The sequence below is a fragment of the Phascolarctos cinereus genome, unplaced genomic scaffold, assembly GCF_003287225.1.
Source record: "Phascolarctos cinereus isolate Bilbo 61053 unplaced genomic scaffold, phaCin_HiC Scaffold_726;HRSCAF=1367, whole genome shotgun sequence".
Classification (NCBI taxonomy): Eukaryota; Metazoa; Chordata; class Mammalia; order Diprotodontia; family Phascolarctidae; genus Phascolarctos; species Phascolarctos cinereus.
In genome coordinates, this window is record NW_027556098.1 from 229591281 (window position 1) to 229613689 (window position 22409).

Consider the following 22409-nt stretch of genomic DNA (forward strand, 5'->3'; position numbering starts at 1 on the left):
TCGGTTTTTCAGCTGTTTACAACCTCGCTCACTGATTTTTCTGATCCTTATCACACAATGATGTTATTCCAGTAGTCTATGGTTCAGTCAAACTGGCTTCCTTGATATTCCTCCCACATGGAGCTCCGTAGCCATTTCTGCCTTTGCCTTGGCTGTCCCTCATGACTGAAATGCATTTTCTCTCCAGCTCAAACCACCTTCAAAACTCAAACGAAAGAGACCTTTTACAGTAAGGATTGGTAATTTGCAGCCCATGAACTTGTTGCAAAAATATTTTTATATCTCAATATAACTGATATCCCTTGTAATCCTAGTATCTTCTTTTATTCATTTAAAACATTATTCTGAAAAAGGGCCTACTGGCTTAACAGACTGCCAAAGGGGGCCATGACACAAAACAGGTTAAGAATCATTGGCTTACACGTTGTGCGATGACTAAGATTGATAAACTTAACCCTTCTCAGCAATTCAAGGATCTAAGACATCTCCAGAGGCCTCGTGATGGAAAATGCTATCCACATCCAAAGAAAGAACTATCGAAGTTGAATTGCTATCTTTTTTTTTTCTCTTCTGTTGAGTTTTGTTTCCTCTTTCTGATGGTTCCTCCTATTGGTTTTAATTTTTGCTTACAACATCACTAATGTGAAAATATGTTTAATAGGAATGTAAACGTATAGCCTATATCAGACTGTCCGCCATCTTGGTGAGGGTGGTGGGGAGGAAGGGGGAGAAAAATTGTAAATTCAAAAGCATATGGAAATGATTGTTGCTAAATCAAAATAAATTCATAAAATAAATTAAAAAAAAAAGACTCATTGGCTTAAATGAAGCCATGAGGTGATGTAATGGATAGAACTGGAGTCAGGAAGACCTGAATTAAAATCTGGCCTCAGATATTCCTTAGCTTTGTCATCCTGGCCAAGGCACTTAACCCCTGCTTGCCTCAGTTTCCTCATCAATACAAAGGGGAGAAAAACAGCACCTACTTCCCAGGGCTGTTGTAAGAAACAAATAAGACAATAATTGTAAAGTGTTCAGTACAGGGATGGGAAACCTGCAGGCTTAAGGCCACATGTGGCCCTCTAGGTCCTCAAGTACAGCCCTTTCACTGAATCCAGACTTCACAGAACAAATCCCCTTAATTTAAGGACTTGTTCTGTAAAACTTGGACTCAGTCAAAAGGCCACACTCAAGGACCTAGAGGGCCACATGTGGCCTCAAGGCCACAGGTTCCCCACACATTGCTTCCCAACACATAGTAAACATTCTATAAGTGTTACTTATAATCATCATCATTATTATTATCCCCTCAGCTGCTAATAAGCATCACATCCCACCCTCCCATTACCTTGTATTTACTTATAAATGAATGTTATCTCTCCTGATTGAAAATCAGTTCCTTAAATATTGTCACTTATGTCTTTGCACACATAGTGCCTAGCACAAAGCAGGCACTTAATAAATACCTGCTGACTAATTAATTCCAGTCCAACTGGCCTGCTAGCTATTGTGTATATATGACATTCCATCTTCCATCCCTATGACTTTGCAAAGGTGACAGCAGGATCAACAAAACTAGTGTTGTCACTGAAAGGGAGAGTTAAAAATTGAAGGCTTCACTGCAAGGATAATCAGTAATTTTCATATACTTAGGGACTACTTTATTTTTCATTTCATGAAAAAACACTATAAACTTAGTTCCAAAGATTGCATTCGCTATTGATTGCTGAAATGTAAGTCAAGTCCAGAGTCACCCAGTAACAGAAGCACTAGGAAGCAGATCCCACCTCCCCCTCATCTTGCATAACCAAATATTCTGCAAGGTCTCACATGGTATCCTTTCATGCATGGAGGGCTGCACCTCTGCTTCTGTGGGAGACCTGGAGTCCTTCTCAGCTGTGGGGAAGGAAACCAGGTTTCTGATTGGTTTCACCAACAGGGTTGATGAACCTTTTTCTACATCTTGATTCTCAGAAGACAGTAGTATGACCTACGGGAGCCAAATACTTCACAAACATACAAGTCAAGGTCTAAAAAATGTACTGGGAGGGAACAAGGATAAAACAAATCAAAGAGAAATACTTCCGCGCTCCTCCATCTAGGCCAGGCTGCACAAGAAGGCTGCCAGAATCCAGGGAGCTCTGAGGAAGATAAGCTAGAAGAAGGGAAGGCAGAGACAGAAGCACAAACAGCCTGGTCCTGAAGCAGAGACAGACATATTAAACGCCATTAAAGGCTAAGGCAGTTCCAACTCCAACCCCAGCCCCAAACCCAACCTGACAGGAGAAAAGGCCAAGTCAATATCTCACCCAGGGCCATGGTAGCCTGGGCCCAGGCCACCCCAGAAACAGGGGCCAAACTAGATTGCAGCACAGGGCCTAGTGAGCCTACACTAGAACCTCAGGCAGATCAACACTCATGGTGTCCACACTCAAGCCAATAGGAGAAAGGCCCAGGACAACAACAGGAGTCTTGCACAAGGCCGATGGACAGCAGTCAACAAAATATGGAGCCTGCCAGGGTCACAGCAAAGGCCTGGGTTTAGAAGTGTGAATGGAGGAAAAGAGAAGTAGCTAAGGTCAAAACCTAAGTTGACCCACCAGTTTACTGAGCAATACCCAGGAATTCTGAAGAAGATGTAAGTTTAGTCTCAACTACCACATTTAAAACCAAATTGGGCCTGTCCCACATCATACAAGATTAAGTATGGGGAAAAAAAGAATCTCACCCAAGAACAAAGCCTCAATCCAGAAAATATTACTGGAGATAAGAGGAAACAAAAGAAAATTCTGCACACAATGATGAAATACTTTGGATTGAGAGGAGGCCAAGACGTAAACCCAAAAGAGATTAACTTCACAAAAAGCCCACAGAGAAAAGAATGTCCTGCCTACAAGGTTTACAAAAAAACTTGGAAGAAATAAAACAAAACATATAAAATGTAACATTCAAGAAAATGAGAGCTAAGGAGGCAATGAGGATTAATATAAAACAGAAGATGAAAGGCCTTCCTTACCCTAGAACTGAACTCCATAAAAATCAGACTGGACCAACTAAAAAGCAACTCTGAGCACTGAGAAATAATAAAACGAAATCAAAAGACTGAAGAAAAAAAAATTAAGGGGTATAATATCAAAAACAACTGACCTAGAAAATGAAACAAGAAGAAATCATGTAAGAATCATCAGAAAAAATAAATAAGACTGGATACCATATTTCAAGATAATATAAATGCAAACTACACAGATCTATTACAACCAAAGGGCAAAGTGAAACTATAAAAAACAAGTCACCTCCTGGAATACCAAAATGAAAACTCCTGACATATCATAGCTAACATTCAGAGATTTCAAGTCAAAGAAAAATAACCCAAACAGCCAAAAGATATTAAGTACCAATGAGCCACAGTTAAGATTACAGAAGAATTATAAACTGCCACTATCAGTGTCACACATACCCACATACACGTTAACCAAACTCTTAAGTTCTTCCTATCACAAATACAATTTGGAACTTACCTGCAAGGGCTGTGAGGGTACAATGAGATATTTGTAAAGCACTCTACAACATGAAAGTGATAAAAAAAAATGCAAGCTATTATTATTGTTCTTCATATGTAGTATAGAGTCTTAAGTAACTACATTCATTAAAAGGCTAATTTATCTTTTGATTTTCAAATCACAGGATTCAGAGTGGGAAGAGATCCTAAAGATCCCCTTGTCCAACCTGTGGATTCTGAGGTGTGGAAAGTGAGGTCCAGACTGATTAACCACTTGCCTAAAGGCACACAAGAAGCAAAGAAGAGAGCTGGTATCTGATACCAAGTGCTCTGGCTCCAAATCCATTCCTCCCCCATTGTCCTTTTTCATATAAAAATACATGCATTTTAATACTCTTTAACATTTAATGATGTGAAAAGAAATACTATGCAATGAAATACTATAAGCAAGATTAAAAAAATTTCAAAAGGTAAATAAAGTTAAAAGAGAATAAATAAGAATGGAGGGAGGGGAGAGGAAAGAAATTTAATTTACTATCACTAACTGTGGTAAAAGCTCTACTAAGCAAAATGATAATGACAGAACCACAACAGAAATAAGACTCAGAATAATGAAAGAATTAAGCTCTGCTGGAAGAGCTTAAAATCTCCTTGGAAATATGAAACAAACATGAATGACATTAGAACTTTATGCATCATGTCCTAAATAAAAAAATATATAGCAACTATTGAATACACATGCTGATTAATCAGAAATCTAAAAAAGGTTATTTAGCAAATGTTAATTTTTTCCACTAATTAACAAAGCAAAGGTTAGCCATGGTCATCATGACATTATTTAGTTCAATAAGCAGACTGTGACATCCATTATTTCATGTAGATGTAATAATTACTGTTGTCACTTCCTAAATAACTTAATTCTGAGAGGAAATATGGTATAGTTCAGGGGTGGGGAACCTGCGGCCTCAAGGCCACATGTCTTCTAGGTCCTCAAGTTCGACCCTTTGACTGAATCCAAACTTCACAGAACAAATCCCCTTAATTTGTTCTGTACAAGTTGGACTAAGTCAAAAGGCACTACCCAAGCACCTCAAGGCCACAGGTCCCCCACTCCTAGTATAGTGGAAAAAGTGGTGGAGTAAGTTGAGATCTGGGTTCAAATCTTAATGCAGACACTTACTAGCTATGTAACCTTGGGCAAGTCACATAAGTTCTCTAAGCCTCAGTTTCTTCATCTGTCTAAAGGTTAACAGGGTTGTTGTGAGGCTCCAACAAGGCAAGTGATATATAAAAGTCAGCTGTTTATTTTTAAAATCTGAACAGAAGTTGCAAGGTTAAGTGAAGCGTATTTGTAACATGACATTAGGAAGACCTGGCCTCAGACACTTACTAGTTAAGTGACCCATGACAAGTGCCTCGGGAAAACTCCTCCCTAGGACTTATCTACATGGCTCCTATTTCTGTGGTACCATGAGATTTCCTACAGATGACATTTCAGACCTGGGTTCAAATCCCAGATGTGAGCTCAGGCAAGGAAGTTAATTTCTCTGGGCCTCAATTTCTTCATCTGTAAAATGGGGTCTGAGGTCGACGCGTGTGTGTGCGCATGTGTAGACTAGAGGACCTTAATAATGTCTTTCACCTAAAGCTATAAGCCTATGACCACAATATTTCCATAATGTATTTTATCTACTGTATTAGATCTTTATCTTATTTCCATATGTATATGTGTGTGTACATATATATATATATATATATCCTACGTATTTCTATAAAGCTAATCGAATTCCCTTCAGAAATATTTGCATACTACAATGGCTGGCTATAATATGAATATTAAGGGTTTTTTTAATTGTTATATGTTTTTATAATTAATTTCAAATCAAATTCAGGAAATTCTAGAAGACATCTGGAAAGTTTACTATGTATCTCAAAACAGCTTCAGTAGGCATCAAGTTCAGAAAGGCCTGAGGAGGCATAAGTCTGAAGGATTAGACTACGCAGATGTTAGAAAAATGAAGAGTCATGAAGCAGGTTGGCAGCAAAGAAACATGAGAAATACTCAAAACTGTTTAAGAAAAAGAAACTAAAAATAACTGAAGACTGCTCCAGGATGCAATAAACTATCAGGAAGAGATTTTTAGCTCTCTAAAGAAAATATGAAGTAATTACGAACCAAAATAGAATTTGGCCGTCTATTTAATGAATGAATTTACACACAAGCTATGAAACTAAATGCCTCACCAACACAATATCAAAAAACGTCTTCAACTTTCACATCAAAGACATTAGTTCTTTCAACAAATAGCTGAATGAAGAAGACAACAACCTCCTATGGTAATACTGAATTATAGGGATGCTCATGACTAAAGAAATAACTAAAATGGGATATTAAAGATGGACTGTTGAGGACTCAGTTTTCTGTAAAGTGAGGTAACTGGTCTAAATTATCTGTACTGTCAACCATGAACTTAAATATGTAAACTATATACATTTCTACAGAAATGGAAAATTAGAAAGGAACAACACAAAGAAATGCACACAATATTGGAGCAGATGAATGACAGCTGACTTTAAAAATAGTCCTTTACAGTTTGCAAAGTGCTTTATATTCTTTCTCTTATTTGATCCTTCCAATAATCCTATAAAGTCAGAAAGAAAAGCATCATTATCCTCCTAATTTTAGAATGATAAAATTGTAGCACAGAAAGTGGCCAAAGCATATACTGCTAATAATAAGTGAGTTAATATGAATTCGCAGACCTAATACTTGAACCCAATTCTTCTGACTCCAATTCATTACTTTTTATTCTAGACTTCAGCTGCTCCTACAATACTCAGCATAGATTATCTTCACTGGTGTCAGAAGACAGAATAGTAACACTGCTTCCCTCCACATCAATTGTATGAAACAAAGAAGATACTTAGATCATTATTTAGTAATCAGCTAATGTAAAAGGAACCATTTCCATACAAAATATTAAAAGGGGAAAAAAAGACATTTTTAAAATGTCTTTTTTAAGACTTTTTTAAAAAAGTAAATATTTATTTTGTACCTACTACATACAAGGCATATGGCAGCTGACAACATAAGACTTAATCCACATAACTAATTTTAGTGATCACTTTTAGATTATTGCTAACAGCACTGGTATTTAATTTTGTATACATATTACTAAGAAAATTTATAGTTTCAAATAAATTAGGTATTTCAAGTAATCTAGCCTTTTAATAAAAGGCAACTTTGAAAATCTTATATATCTCAAAATATCAAATGAAAACAAGTAGTTAACATTATTATTCCCAGGGCAGAATATCAATTAAGATAACTGTGCTCTCCATATACCTTTAGTGTAGCAAGATAGCACTAAAGCTATAAGGTCATCTGCGGGGTCATTTTCTTGAGATTTCTTTTACTTCCAGAAACCCAGAAAATGGTTTTATCTTTTTTTAATGTTCAAAGATACACTGAGAAACTGTATACTAACCTGGCCAAGCCCAGGCATACCTCCTCCCAGTCGAAGTAGTCTGTCCATATTTCTAGAAAACAGAAACAAAGGAAAATGTTCCTAAGCACAAAAGTGTTTACTCAATTGCTATCTATATAATTCACCTTCAGTCACTCAGTATGTCAAAAATATTGGTGGTAATTACAACACAACATCAGACTTCCTGTTAATTAACACCACATATTAATTCAAGAAGCTGTCTTCTACGCTAATTAACAGACCTTATTTTACTGCTTTGGTTTTGGGTTATCCCCAGTTTTAAAGACAAGCAATCTTAGCACAGTTTTCAAAACTTTGCAATCAAGTTAATTATATTTTCCTATTGTTATCAGATAACAGTACCTGAACAAGAGAAGCACCTGGAATACTTACCATGTATATGATTGAGTGCGCGTCAATTTGTCCAGAGTGTACAAATAAAAATCCTCACTTTTAAATTAAATTTTAACATCCTCATTAGTAAGTTCTGTGCTAATTAACTTACAGCTTGTCAGTTATCATCAAAACTACATGTGAAAGACATTATGAGCAGATTATGGATCTCTGAATTAGCATCAAAAGCTTTTTTTAATGAACTCATTATACTAAAAAGAAATACTATAAAGTAAACATTAAATGCATTCAGTTAATGTTCTAGAAGCTACACAGAAATTTCATTTATTTCAGATACTGGGGAGTAAACACAGGGAAATGTGCCTTCTTCATTCAGGAAATGCTAAGCCATTAAATGTTATAATTATGAGTCACTAAGTACAAATATGATTTAACTTATTAATAAAACAATTTGATTTATTTTGGTATATTTGGATAAAGAAGAGAAATAATTCCTGTGAACATGAATAGCTCAGGCAGAATAGGGAGAACATCAAAGAAAAGTATGTGAATGTGTCTGTGTTTACATGTGTATGTGTGTATGTGTGTGTCTGTGTGTGTACACACACACATTTAAATATTTATGTGGTCTCAGTGATCACATAACTGAAACTCTCAACATTTTAAAAGAGTAGCATCTAACTCTTGTGTACCTAAAACATTATGATTTCCCCAAGTAATTTTCTTTTTAAAAATGGATACTACCTCTTGAGAATTCTTCTGTCCCTCTAAAGCCACATATTTTAGAATACGTCGTTACTGTCACTGGAAACAATCCTAAGCAAAATGACTTTGTCTTAGTTGGATATTTGTCTACATTGTTTCACCAGGTGAAACTGTCAAAGACACTGAAATCCAGTAAAATGCTGCAATCATCGTTACCACTAAGAAAAATACTGTTTATAAACATACATGTTGCACCATGCTGAAAATGTAAATTATTGAATAACTTTTAAAAGTTCCCTTAATTCAGACCATAATAACAATTTAATTTTTAAAAACAAACCTCATGATAAAGTATAACTTAATGCATAGTTTGCTTCCAAAGAGTTTGTAAAGCAAAAATACACATACCATACAATTTCCATCTCAATTAGTAGCAAGAGTAATAAACAAAAACCCTCATCAAATCTCTGTGGTTTCATGAAGATTCCTATTACTACATGGACCATGCTCATAAGAATATTAAAAGAATGTAAACAGTAAAAACAAGTAGATTGGTATATATTTCTCTATAACTGAGCAGGGGAAAAAATGTTCTCAGCACAGCATCAAATAAACTCAAAACAAGAATCCTTTTTCTAAACATGACCTTGAAGAAAAAAGTATGCTAATTTAATATATACTTAATATGCTCTTTTCCATTGAATACATTTATCTTTTTGTGCTTTATAGTTTTCAAAGGTTTAACACAGATTTCCAGGTACTGTGAAAATGAGAGCAAGGTAAGAAGCAGAGGGGAAAAAAATCTGGCCAGTGAAATTTGTGTTTTTAGTAAAATTGTGTTTTTCAGTCAGTAGGAAAATATATTATATAAACTAAACTATTTTTAAAGAACTCATCTACATACAGATAAATCAATAAATTTTTTTCCTGAAAATGTTCTAATTCTGATGACACATTAAATACAAAAAACTTTTAGTAAAATCTTGTCAGAAGCATTTAAAAAGGCACTACTTTAAAAGTTAACAGAAAACAGAAGTAATATTTTTAAATATGTTGCAAAATCAGTGCTGATTTCCAAATTGCCCACTAAGGATTACGTATTTTATAAATGTGGGTTATTATTTAGCACATCAAATTTGCAATTTACAGGGCAGATAAGCACAATATATTTTCCAAAGCTAGGTCCTTGTTATCATAGTCTGAAAAAATAGGTTAAATGAAGCATATTTCCGTTTCTCACCTAGTCACTGACACTAATACTTCAGGCTTCAATTTATTGAATCCAGCAAAAATTCTTCCTAGTTCAAACTCTTGATTCTTGTAGCAGTTCTTCCCAACTCTTCCCAAGTATCTTTTTCTCTCCTCTTTTTCCTAAGTTAAAAAAAAGGGGGGGGGGAGTAACTGTGATGATTATGAAGATTAAGCAAGCAAAACAAAAAACAAAAGGTTTTGCCCCTGTAGTTTCTGAATGCTAAGGCATCACTGGAAGTTAATTCCTCAGGCATCCTTTCCCAACACTGCAGAATCATCTAACATGTATGTTAGAATCATGACATTCCATCTAAATATTCCTTCCAGATGTTTTGCCACAATACAGAAGCTTTGTGAGTCTACAAAGCTTAATGCTTTTCATAGTAATAGGATAGACCCAACTAATGAATAACTTTTACTCTAAAGGTCAATTTTGTAATCTTCTTAGAATTAGGAAAGTACTTTTCTGTAGAAACAAAATTATGTCACTGATTGCCAGACCAAGATACAAAAATCTTTTTTAAGACTATAGGCTTATATTAGTCAAAGAAGACTGTGTGTATAAAATATATAGGTAGGTATAAAATAAAATGTTTTTTTTTATTATCTGTAATGAATTTTAAGACAGAAAGGGCAGAGCCAAAAGAACAATATACATCGGTGGTGTCAAACTCAAACAGAAATGGATCCCTGCAGGTGACATACTGACTTAGAAAACCACAAGCTAATATTATCTATGTTGTACTGTATTTTTATTTATTTTGCTAAACATTTCCCAATTACATTTTAATCTGGTTCTGCCACACTTAGGGAGTTTGGCAGGCCAATGAGTTTAATAACTTTGACATACACCATGACTACCAACAATGTAAACAAAGAAAACATTAAAGGCAACAAGAAAACTCAAGTCAAATACAACTGACAAGTTTGTTACCATATTTTCAAAGTCAAAACATACACTTTTTAATCTGTTAACAATCAAAAAACTAGGAAAGATAGATATTTGCATGGAAATATACTGGGGGAAGGGAGTAGTTTGAGCATTGGCTCATGTTGAAACAAAAATGTCTCCCTCCCACCCCAAATCTTTTAAAGCATTTTTTAAAAATAAAATTAATTCAGATTTACATCCTAGGATACATGAGAACTAGCCCTTTTCTGTAGCCTTAGCAGCAGGAATGGAGACTTTCTCAATTCCAAGTCAATAATAGTAGCTCTAACAGGAAAGAAGCTACAGCACGTTAGAGGAGAAGAGATTGGAGGGTAAGGGAGGGAGGAAAGAGTTGTTGTTTCTAAAAAAATGTTTTTTGATATAATTATCTTCCTTAATCCTATATATTTTATCTTTTGGATTTAAAAACATTATTCTGAGAAAGGGTCCATATGTTTCACCAAACTAGCAGGAAAAGGACAAGAAGCCCTCTAGACCAGGGGTGAGGAATCTAAAGATTTCTCATCATTTGGGGAGGAGAACCTGCAAGATGCCTTCAAATACTTTTAATTTTAAATAGGTCAGGGCTAGTGAAGGAGGTCCTAGGAGGCTCTTATCTCCCTCCATCCCACCTTCATATCATTAGTTATATCACAGCAGACCTTTTTCTGTACTAGCATTGAATAGAGGCCCCTAATGACCATCCTCTTTGAAGTCTCTATTTCAGGTGCCTCTTTTTATCACACTTTCCTCGAAACTTTTTCTTTGTGACTCTTCATTCTCATGGTTCTCCCTCTTCTCTGACTAATCCTTTATAAGTTTCTTCTGTTTTCTTTTCCTCCCTTTCCCATGTTCTTTATATACATTCTCTTGCTTGGTGACTTTACCTTGTGAACACTTCAGTTATCACCTCTGAGTTGGTTACTTTCAAACTTATTGCCTCATTCTGAACAGAAGCTATTTCAAACTTTCCATTCTCTCCTCAAGTCTCCTTTATCTTTCTCCAATCTCTCCACTGAGGAACCTGCCTCTTGCTTTACTGAAAAAATTGAGGATATTTGCCAGGACCTTCCTTTTTTTCCTGCTCCTTCCAATAAAGTAGACTTTCTCCTTGCCAGGCTAATACCTTTATTAGGCCTTTGAGCCCATGCTCATCAGTCTTCCCCAGCAAATTGCCTCTTCAACCTTTCCCTAACTAATGGTTCCTTCCCTACTGCCTTCAAACCTGTACAAATTTCCTCTTAAAAAATTAAAAAATCTTAACTAGACTCTACCATCTACTCAAGTCATCATTCCACAGGTCTTCTCCCTCTCTCACTCAAACTCTTAAAAATCCTTCTACACTCCTTGATTCCATTTCCTCTTCTGGTACTCAGCTTTTCGCAATTTGCCTTCTGATCTTATCAATCAAATGAAACTGCTCTTTAAAATCTCATTACCAAATCTGATATTCTTTTCCCAATCCTCATTCTTTTTGCCATCTCTCTGCAATGTTGACACTGTTGAATACTCTCTCCTCTCTCTATTTTTCTTACCTTTCCTTCTCAGTCACCTTTTCTGGTAGATCCTCCATATCAATACCTTCTGGCTCTGTCCTAGGTCCTCTTCTCTCTTTACAATCTCTCCCTTGGCAACCTTATCACTTCCTATTGGTTTAATTATCACCTGTACACAGATGATTCACAAACATCATCACTGGACATTTCAATATAGATGTCCTTGAGACATCTCAAAATCACCATGCTCAAAATAAAATTTGTAAGCCCTCATCCTAAACCTATCCCTATATGAAACTTTCCTATTTCTGTCCTTATTCATCCAACCTCTCAAGTTCATAACCTTAGTGTTATCCTCAAGTCCCCACTTTTCCTTACTTCATCTATCCAAAGTTGCTAAATCTTGTTTCTACCTCTAATATTGCATCTGCATCAATTCCTCTCTACTCACAAAGCCACCACTTTAGTTCAGACACTCATTACCTCTCATCTGGACTTTTGCAAAGTCCTCCCAATTAGTCTCCTTGCCTCAAATGTCTCCTCACTCCAATCTGGCTTCCACACATATGCCAAATCGAATTTCTTAGGCATAAATCTAACCGTGTCAATATTCTACTCAATAGACTCCAGTGCCTCCTTAAAATTGCTAAGATTAAATAGGATTTCCTGTTTGGCTTTAAAATCCTTCATTTCTTGGCCACAATCTATCTTTCTAGCCCTTTATACTATTCCCCTTTATGTACTCAAGAGTACTTCTGTTCCTCACATATGGCATTCCAGGACCCATCTCAATGCCTTTGCACTGTCCATTCCCCATGCTATAATGTACTTCCACACCTCCACCTCATAAAATCCCACTCTTCCTTCAAGATGCAGTTCAAGCATCACTTTCTACTAAAACTGTTCCTGACTCCCCTAACTACTGGAACCCTACCTTCCTAACTACCTTGCATTTATTTTCTATTTATTCTGTACAGAAGACTATCAAATTTGTAGAACATTGTATTCCCTGTTAGAATGTAAGCTCTTTGAGAATTGGGATTTAAAAAAAATTACACACTAATTACATGTCCATAACATCTAGCACAGTGCCTGGCAAGTGCTTAATAAATGCTCCTGACTGATTGTAAGGTGGGGTGAGGTGGGAAGAGGAAGAATGCTAGGCACAATCATTAAACTGCTTATTGGCTATTTCATACTCAATGTCCCAGGGACATCTTTAACTCAACATGCCCAAAATATCTTTATCCTCAAAAGTAGTCTCCTACCAAAGTCCCTACTGCTATCAAGGGTACCATCACCTTTGTAGTCTCCGAGGTTTGTAACCTCAGTGATATCCTCAACTCTTTGCTCTCTCCCACCCTATATGTACACTTAGTTGCCAAATCTTGCCACATCTACCTCCATAGTCTCTCATATCAGCCCTTTCTCTTTAGTCATAAAGCCATTACCTTAGTTCAGTTTTTTGTCATCCATCACATTTCTCTTTGCACTCTAGTCCAACCTCCAACCATACAGCAGCTAAAGTGAGTGTCTTTAAGTGCAGATCTGACCACCACTATCCTATTCCAGTGGCTACCTTCTACCTCTGGTTGGCCTTTGAAGTCCGTTACATCTTAGCCACAACTTGTCTTTCTGGACTTACTATACATTACTTCTCTCCCTCCCCACAGTCCAGTCAAACTGGTTACTCTCTGTTTCTCCCACACTCCTGAAACAATATAATGGAAGAATCATTTATATAAAGCATTATAATCATAATCAGACCCTCAGATCCAAGTCGATAAGAGACATCACTTTTAAGGTCACAGCATGGTACATCTTTAGTAACTTCACTGAACTCACATGGCCACCACCCTAATTAGCTAAAGCCCTCATCATCTCTTGACTGCAAAATTACAATATCCTCTTAATTTCTTGCCTCAAGTCTCCACCTACCAGTCAGTCAGGTGCTGTGCTAAGCACTGGAGATACAAAAAAAGAGAAAAGACAGTCCTTGCCCTCAAAAGAGCTCACAATTTAATAAAGGAGACAACATGCAAACACATATATATACAGAGTAAGTTATAGACATGATAAATAGGAAATAATTGAGAGAGAAAGGCTTTCTGCAGAAGCTGGAATTTTAGTTGGGTCTTAACAAAGAAAGCCAGTAGGCAGAGATGAAGAGGTAGAGCATTCCTGGAATGTGCGACAGAGAAAATGCTTGGAAAAGAGAGATGGAGTGTCTTGTTCAGGAACAGCAAGGAGGCCAGTGTCACTGGACTGAAGAGTATGTGAAGGGAAGTAATCACTAAAGGGAAGTAATCACTTTGGTGACTAGTGGAGTCACATCCAGTGGAGGATGGATTGGAATGGGCAGGATTGAGGCAGGCAGACCTACCAGCAGCTATTGCAATTGTCCAAGTGTGAAGCTTAGGGCCTGCACTAGAGTGGGGGTCAGAGGAGGGAAAGTGTGAAATCAACAGGTCTTGGCAACAGGCTGGAGGTGGGGGTGCCCTCCTCTCCCCCCAGCTGGTTAGAGAGAATGAGGAATCCAGGATAATATCTAGTTTGCCAGCCTGAGGAACTGGGAGGATTGTATTGCCTTCTATGGTAACAGAGAAGATAAGAAGGGGGAAAATTTTATGGGGAAAGATGAGTTTAGTTTTGGACATGTTAAGAGATGTGAGACTGGAGGTCAGTAGAGATGATAGGGGGCAGCTAGATGGCACAGTGGATTACTCATCTTCATGAATTTAAATCTGGCCTCAGACACTTACTAGCTGTATGTAAGTTGCTTAACCCTGTTTGCCTCAGTTTCTCATCTGTAAAATGAGCTGGAGATGGAGAATCTTTGCCAAGAAAACCCCAAAATGGAGTCACAAAGAGTTGGACACCACTCAAACAACTTAACAACAGAGATGTTAGGGCAGGATAGATAGATTTGAGAATCATTAGCAAAAATATAGTAATTAAATCCATGGGAGCTGATGAAATCACCAAGGGAAATAATATAGAGAGAAAGGAGAGGAGGGCCCAGGACAAAACACTGAGGGACACCTACAGTTAGAGGGAATGATCTGGAAGAGGATCCAGCAAAGAAGACAGGAAAAAGGTGATCAGAGAGGTAGGAAGAAAACCAGGAAAGAGTTGTGTCCTGAAAACCTAAAGAGAAAGGGAGAGAAAGGATTAACAGTATCAAAGACTGCAGAGAGGTAAAGGAGACTGAAGATTGAGAAAAGGCCAATGGATTTGGCAACTAAAAGAGCACTGGTAATTTTGGACAGAACAATTTTAGTGGCATGATAAGGTGGGAAGCTGGATTTTAAGGGGTTTAGAAAAGAGTGAGAGGAGAGAAAGTGGAGGCACCTATTAAAAATGACTTTTTCAAGGAGTTTAGCCACAAAGGGCAGAAGACAAATCTGGATATAAGAGGGATAGAACTATTAGGTAAGGGTTTTTTGAAGATGGGAGAGGTATGGGACTATTTCTAAGCAGTAGAATCCAACAGACAGGGAGAGACTAAAACTAAGTGAGATAATTCCTCCTATCTATGACATCTTCCTCCACAAATCCATCAAAGAGATTGTTTTAAAGTGCAGGTGTGACACTTCCCTTCTCAATAAATTCTAGTGGCTCCCTATTACTTACTGTTAATTTATATTACTTATATGCTTATTATTTGATCTAGTATCAAATATAACATCTTCTATATGACATTTAAAGCCTAACAACCTGGCTCCACTACATCACCTTTAATACACTACAGATCAACCAAATGGTATTCTTAATAAATTCTAGTGGCTCCCTGTTACTTATTATTAATTTATATTATTTATATGTTTATTATTTGATCTAATATCAAATATAAAATCTTCTGTATGACATTTAAAGCCTAACAACCTGGCCCCACTACATCACCTTTGACACACTACAGATCAATTAAAATGGTAGTCTTACTGCTCCTCACATACAGCTACCTATCTCCTGTTTCCATGCCTTTGCTTTTCTCTGTCCCTGGAATGAACTTCCCTCCTTCCTCACAGAATTCCAAGGCTCCTTCAAGGCTCTACTCAAGTAACAACTTCTACATGAAAACTTTCCTTATTCATAGTTTCTGGTGTCTTTCCATAAAAATGATCTTTTATCCATTTTGTATATTAATACATGTGTTGCCTCCCCTAGATAGATGAAGCATCAATGACATGTAACAAAGCTACAGATGACACTAGGCTAAGAGGTATAGTTAATACACTAAAGACCAAATACTTGGATTTTAAGCAGTATGCCCAGATAAATATATCTAGAAGAGTGAACTGTCCGCTATATTTAGTTCTCCTTCAGGGTAGTAAACATCAGAGGCAGGATTTGAACACAGCTCTTCTGCCTCCTATACTTGTACCTTTTCCATTGCACCACTTGTATGTACCCACTCTCCATCCTCCCCAGAAGGGAATGGAACCAAGAAGCATGGGAGTGCTCTGTCTGTACATAAAGGCATTAACAATAGCATTTTAGAGTTGGAAGAACTTTGGAGAGTCCCATATTTCATTCATGAAGTAGGTTGGATAATAGTAAAATGGATCTGTAACTACAAAACAACTACTGCCGAAGATTATTGATTTTGTCAATCTAGACAGAAGTCTAATTATGTGCTACAGGGTTTTATCCTGGGACCTGGCTTGTTCTGTTCATTATCTTTAATCAGTAACTTGGATTAAAACACAGACAATTTATTTATCATATCTGCAGATGACACAAGGCTAGTAAAGACAGTTAAGTCACTAGAGACTAAACATCCAGATTTTAAGCAGCATGTCCAGATAAATCTTTTCTGGAAGAGTAAGTCTCTCACTTTGTCCAGGCCTGGCTCCAGCTATGCTTCATTTCCCTTCCAATTTCCCTCCCCAATTTACCATGCAGCTCTCTTTCCCCCTATCCAGTTCTAGAATCATAATTAAATAAATTGTGCTACTATTCCTGGAAAGAGTATATCAATCTGCTTCCCAATGGCTTAACTCATCATCCTTGTAACTTTCCAAACAAAAATCTTCTTCCCTGGACACCATTCCCTTAGATGTCTCTTGTTAAAATGTAAGCTCCTTGAGAGCAGGGACTGACTATACTTAGCACTTAGCACAGTGGTAAGAATTCAGTAAATGTTTTATCATATATTCAAAATGACACTAATAGGCAATAAGTCAAATATTACAAGATGAAATCTTACAAGGATAGATACAGAGTGTCCCAGTCTGAGTGCAGTTTTAGGCTGTTAAAGTTTTTGGGACACCCTGTATAAAAGTTACAAAATTCAAGTGCACGAGGACATGATGGGAGGAACATAACACAAGTTCAGAGAAAAAGCCAACATGGACTCATAAGTTATCACCATTTTCCTCTTAAGAGAGGGAGCAAGGTGGAGTGTTAACACCTCAGACATCTTCATCTTCCACCAGGCTGCACTCACAATGCTGCCCCTACCAGGTACTCTCCCCTCTTTTCAGCTTTCTTTTGAGTCTGGTCACCCTCAATTTGACTGAAAGCTCCCTAAGGGCCGAGACCATCTTTCTTATTCATATTCGTGTACCTGCTATGCTGTAAACACCTAATAAATGTTCACTGACTATTGATTTCACAAGGAATCAGGGAACACAAGCTCTGGTCCCATGTGCCTTTGGGCAAATGCCTTCTCTGAGAATCTTCAGTTTACCTCAACCATAAGAGAAATATATTGTGTGAGAGCCAGATGACTCCCAGATCTACGTATCCAGTTATGGAATTGCTGCTGATCACCAAGTGCCAAGCAGACACTTCCATTTAGATGTTTCAAATGTATCTCAAACTCAGCATAACAAAACAAAACTACATCCTTTCCCCAAACCTGTTCATCTTCTAAACTTTCCTATTTGCGCTGAGGGCATTCTTTCTGTCTGCCCAGACTTGAAACTTAGAAAATTCCCTTAATTCCACTCTCCCTCACCTCTCGTATCTAATCACTTGCCAAGTCTTATTTTTCCTTCACAACATCTCATGAATTCATTACCTCTCCATTTATACAATCACCACCATGACTAAAGCCCTTGTTACCTCTTACTTTGTCTACTTCAGTGGTTTCCTAATTGGTTTCCCTGTCTCAAGTCTCTCCCTTCTCCAAACCATCTTCCATACATCTGCCAAACTAATATTCAGAAAGCACAGGTATGGTCTTGTCTTTCTCCTGCTCAATATGCTCCAATGGCTACTGTAAACATGGACAAATACAAACTTTTCTTTTTGTTAATTAAAGTCTTTCAAAATCTGGCTCCAACCAATCTTTCCAGGTTCACTGCATATTATTCTCAATATAGTAGAAAAACTGCTAGCTTTGGAGTCAGAGGACCTGATTTCAAATTCTGCCTTTCAGAATTCAGTCAAATTCTGACTTTGATGAAGTCATTGATCGCTCTGGCCTGACTTTTCTCATCAGTAATGGTTTAATCAGAAGGCTTCTACGGTCCCTTCTAGCTCTGAATCTATGATCTTATGATCCCCTTTACATCATGATCAAGTGCTCACAATAGACCTTGTCTGATCCCTTTCTAATTGCCTTCTTCTCTGGGTACATGTCTTCTCTGGGTACATGTTGTTCCATTCTCATCGTGGGCAAAGACTATTGTGTTTTAATCTTTACAACCCCAGCTCCTGGCACAATGCTTGGCAGGCATTTAATTAATGCTTACTAAGTTAAAGAATATTCCAGCTAAGATTCCTTCCTCCTCTTAGGATTCCAAGGACCTGACAGTTTTTTCCAGGAATCCACATTAAGCTCACTGGTACATCTTTATGCTTCCTTTTACAGTTTTAAGTGATTTTCTCTTAAAGACATATTTATCAAGTCAATTCCAATAATTCCTAAGAAAATCACCTTCACTGCTTTTAAGAATCAAATTTCTCTCATGTTTAGGCAGGTCCCATTTGCCTACCCAGAGGTGGGCAAACCCACCAGAAGGCAGCTAGGTGGCTCACTGGATTTCAGGCCTGGCCTCCAACTCTCACTAGTAGACCCTAGGAAAGTCACATCTTCTGTTTGCCTTAATCCACTGGAGAAGGAAATGGCAAACCACTCCAGTGTCTTTGCCAAGAAAATCCCATGAACAATATGGTCCACAGGGTCAGAAAGAGTCAGAATTGACTGAACAACCACAAAAGACACTTAATAAATGCTTAACTGAAAACAATAGCAAAAAATAAGAGATTCTGCTCCCTTTACTACTGGGAACACATCAGTGCCTATCAAAACACTTACCCATTTCTTTTTTCCCCTATTCACTTACTTAATAATTGCTTAGAAGCTCCATCTCTAAGATGTTAATAGTATTGGGCTATATTTGCAGTTACTTTCAGTATCACAATAAAGTCTGGGCATTAATGAAAAAGAGTAAATAAAGACTTACGAGTGACTTTGGAGTGTACTTTTTATCCTGTTTTACATTTAAATACAGAAGAGGCTGATATTCTACTACTTTACAAAACTTTATAAAGTCCTCAGAAGAAAAAACTAGACAGTTTCTCCCTCACATTCCTCTTCTTTTCACTTCATTATGGTAGGAAAACTTCAATTACATTTAAAAATGCTAATTTTCCTATTTCTATAGTTTTACTGATGTGTGGGTAGTACTAATTTGTTTGTTTTAAAAGCCTCCCTTCAGGGAGGAAAACCAAATGGAAATTAAAAGTGAATTTCAGTTAATGGCATAAACAGGATTCTTAGAACCTACTAAAAATGTTTCTATCAATAGGAACTTAAAATAAAATTTTATTCAGATTAGCATAGTCTAGATGGTCATTATGGTGTCTGTTCAAAGTTATGTATAGTATTCATTTTCAAATATGTATCAAATACTTACGTGCCACACAAGATATACAAGGAAGGCATTAAAAGCATTCTGGCTTTTAAAAAATACAGAGTAATTACAATGAACCTTATACACAGTAGTTGAAAAGTGCTTGCTGAACTGAATCTATATAGGAAGATTCCACAAAGTTAAAGTAATAATACAAACTCTAACACAAAGTAGTGCTTAGTTGAGTGCCAAATGAGTACTCCAGTCATTAAGTTTTCAGAATTCATGTGAGGGAAAGATCATTGTAGGCTGTAGTGGTAAAGCTAGGCTTCAGAGAAAGCAGGAATTGGGCTGGGACTTGGAGGACAGACAGTATGCACAAAGGGAGAAGTATTGAGCATGTTTTTCAGAAATAAAGTGCGAATTACAGTGATGGTATCATACTTAGATACAGCCTTTCAAAGTTACATACTTAAATAAAATTTAGTTGTATCAAGCATGTGGAGAACATTGTTACAAGAATTTTAAATAATAACTTTTAAAATAAAAATTAAATTTGTTTCTTGCTGTTGATTTGCAACCTTTAAGTACTAAACAGGCCCAAAGGCCGATTTCAAAAATATTTCAAGCCACGATCGATGGGTCACTTCAACTGAGCTGACCTACATAAATATTATGATGCAGTATCTTGAAGAACAGTTTCCAAAACTTCACTTCATTGGAAGTTACCCATTCCCTTAATCACATATCTATTTCAAGGCCAGAAGGTCTGTTCCACGAAGGGGCAAGAACAGCTGGAAATGTCCAAACAGGAACCGAATTAAGGTTTAAAATTTACAGGTATAGCTACCCAATTTCTTAGCAGATACAGGATATTAACACTTCAGGTAAGAGATTGGATAAGAAGATCTCTAGGGCCTTTCTATCTCAGAGACTGTTTTTTTTTTCCTTTTCATATTGCTTTTTCCTATACTTTGTGGTTTCTACCTCTATTTCAAATATATCATTGAGTTGTCTGTAAAGACAACAATTGTAAAATAAATTCCAGACTAAACCCAATCTTTATGTTTCTGTTCATTTTTGAGAAAGTAGCTCGAAGCTAAAAACTTCTTCAACATTTGTTTATTCATTATATTTGTAAAGAAGATCTCTCAAAGTGATTACTTTCTTTCCTTCCCTCAAAAGAAACACCAGAAAATTTCTTCATCAGGGAAGTTTGCCTAAAAGGCAAAATACACCAGAATTCTTCTTGCCAGTGGGGGAAAAAGATGCAACCATTGAATCATCTAGTAGTTTAATGCTTTAACTTTATTTGTTAAGTTATAAAGGATGTTTGCAAGTTCCAAATTAGTGAATTCCAATGTTTGGGAGGTTCTTTCATAGGAAAAAGAAATTGGGGGAGGGGGGAGAATCACTGTTAGAGACAAAAAGGAAATAATAATTGGTGGTAGGGCTGAGTTTCTAACAATACAAGTTATTGGCATTTAGTCACGATAGTGACTTTATTCCTTTTGCCTTTCCTCTTTTGTCCGTAAAAGGTAGATGCCATAAACTGGTGCTTCTTTGCAAATCGTAGCAAATAAAACGCCGAAAAAGTAGAAAAAAGAAACCACAAGACCCTGAACCATCACTAAAAGCCCTCGAAGTAACCCGCTGGGCTGAGTAGAGTCTTAAGAGCCCTGCCTCCTCTCTGGACCCTTCTAGGGGACGACTTACCGACTCTGCACCGCTCTTACCGGGCAACGTGACTAAGGAAAATCCGGGGCTGGGAGGGGCCTAGCCGAGTAGATTTCTCGGCCGGCTCCCAACGGAGCTTGTGCCCTCACGGTCCTTACCTGAAGAGGGGCAACCAAGCGACTTTTCCACGCGTGGCTGCTCAGGTGATAGGCAGCAGGTACAATGGCTCCGATAAGCCCCCCAGCCCCAGCTCGGCGAACACACGATGAATCAGCCCGATTCCATTCAAAAGAGTCGCCCAGGCCTTGGTCGCGAAGCACTTCCGGGTTCACCCTCATCCTCTTCGGCTTCCGTTCTGTCAACAGCCAATGGGAGATGGCTGTGGGTGGGAGGCTGCCCCCTCTCCAGGAGGAATAAACAGAAGGCGAACTTGCCTGGCTGGGCAGAGCAGAGCAGGGGGGCGGAAGCAGTTTTGCTCGCTCGGCTCCGCGCTTGGCACTCCAGACCTTCGGAGCCCGAGAGCCCGCTACCCCGGCTCTGGGTCTCCTCGGTGGTGCGCCTCGGGCTGGGGGGAGACAGAAGAAAGAAAGTGGCGGATTTCTAAACCGGCTCCATCCTGGGTCTCTGCGCCACCTATCTTGGGTTAGTCACCCCAAGTGGCTGTGTCCTGAACATTAACTCCTCCCCATTCCACCTAAAAAAGAGAAAGAAAAGTGGCCCCCAAAAAGTCTGTATTGCTACCTTCTTTTTTTCAGTGGATGCATCTTCAGCTAAACTTTGCAGCACTTCCCAGTAGTTTATTCAAAGGAATAAGCTTGTTTTGTGCTCACTGATTTTCAGATTCTTAGAGATCGTCTAGTCTGGGACCCCTCGTTTTACAAATGAGGCCCAAGGAGAAGTGACTTGCTTAACTCCCTAAAGCTAGTAAGTGTCACGGTCTTTAGCCTCCCGACTCAAGACCAGCTTTTTTAAAAAGCCACCTTTTGTTTGTTTAATATTTTGTTAGGGTCTATGGACGGGTTTTTAACCAACTCGGTGGACAGCAGGGGCTCTTAAGTTTTTTGGTGCCATGGACTTCTTTGGCAGTCAGGTAAAGCCTTTGAATCCCTTCTCGGAATAAGGCAAGTTCCGCCAAGTCAACAAGTGCCTAACACGGACTAGGCGCTGTAATAAACACTAGGCATTCAAAAACAAAAGCAAAAA

At 37.8% G+C, this 22409-nt stretch overlaps 1 protein-coding gene across 2 annotated transcripts in view; it reads right to left on the minus strand.

The window, feature by feature from the left end:
- Positions 1 to 21820, minus strand: part of PSMD14 (proteasome 26S subunit, non-ATPase 14) — a 106463-nt gene extending 84643 nt beyond the window's left edge. Inside the window, exons 1-3 of one of the 2 annotated variants that reach the window (XM_021004887.2) lie at positions 21365 to 21820; positions 9287 to 9417; positions 6988 to 7039 (exon numbers count right to left, since the gene is read on the minus strand). In XM_021004887.2, the coding sequence (XP_020860546.1) occupies positions 6988 to 7039; positions 9287 to 9417; positions 21365 to 21544 (363 nt within the window). In that variant the 5' untranslated portion in view covers positions 21545 to 21820. The remainder of the gene's footprint in view (positions 1 to 6987; positions 7040 to 9286; positions 9418 to 21364) is intronic. The other variant, XM_021004888.2, reaches the window with a different exon arrangement.
- Positions 21821 to 22409: the final 589 nt, after the last annotated feature.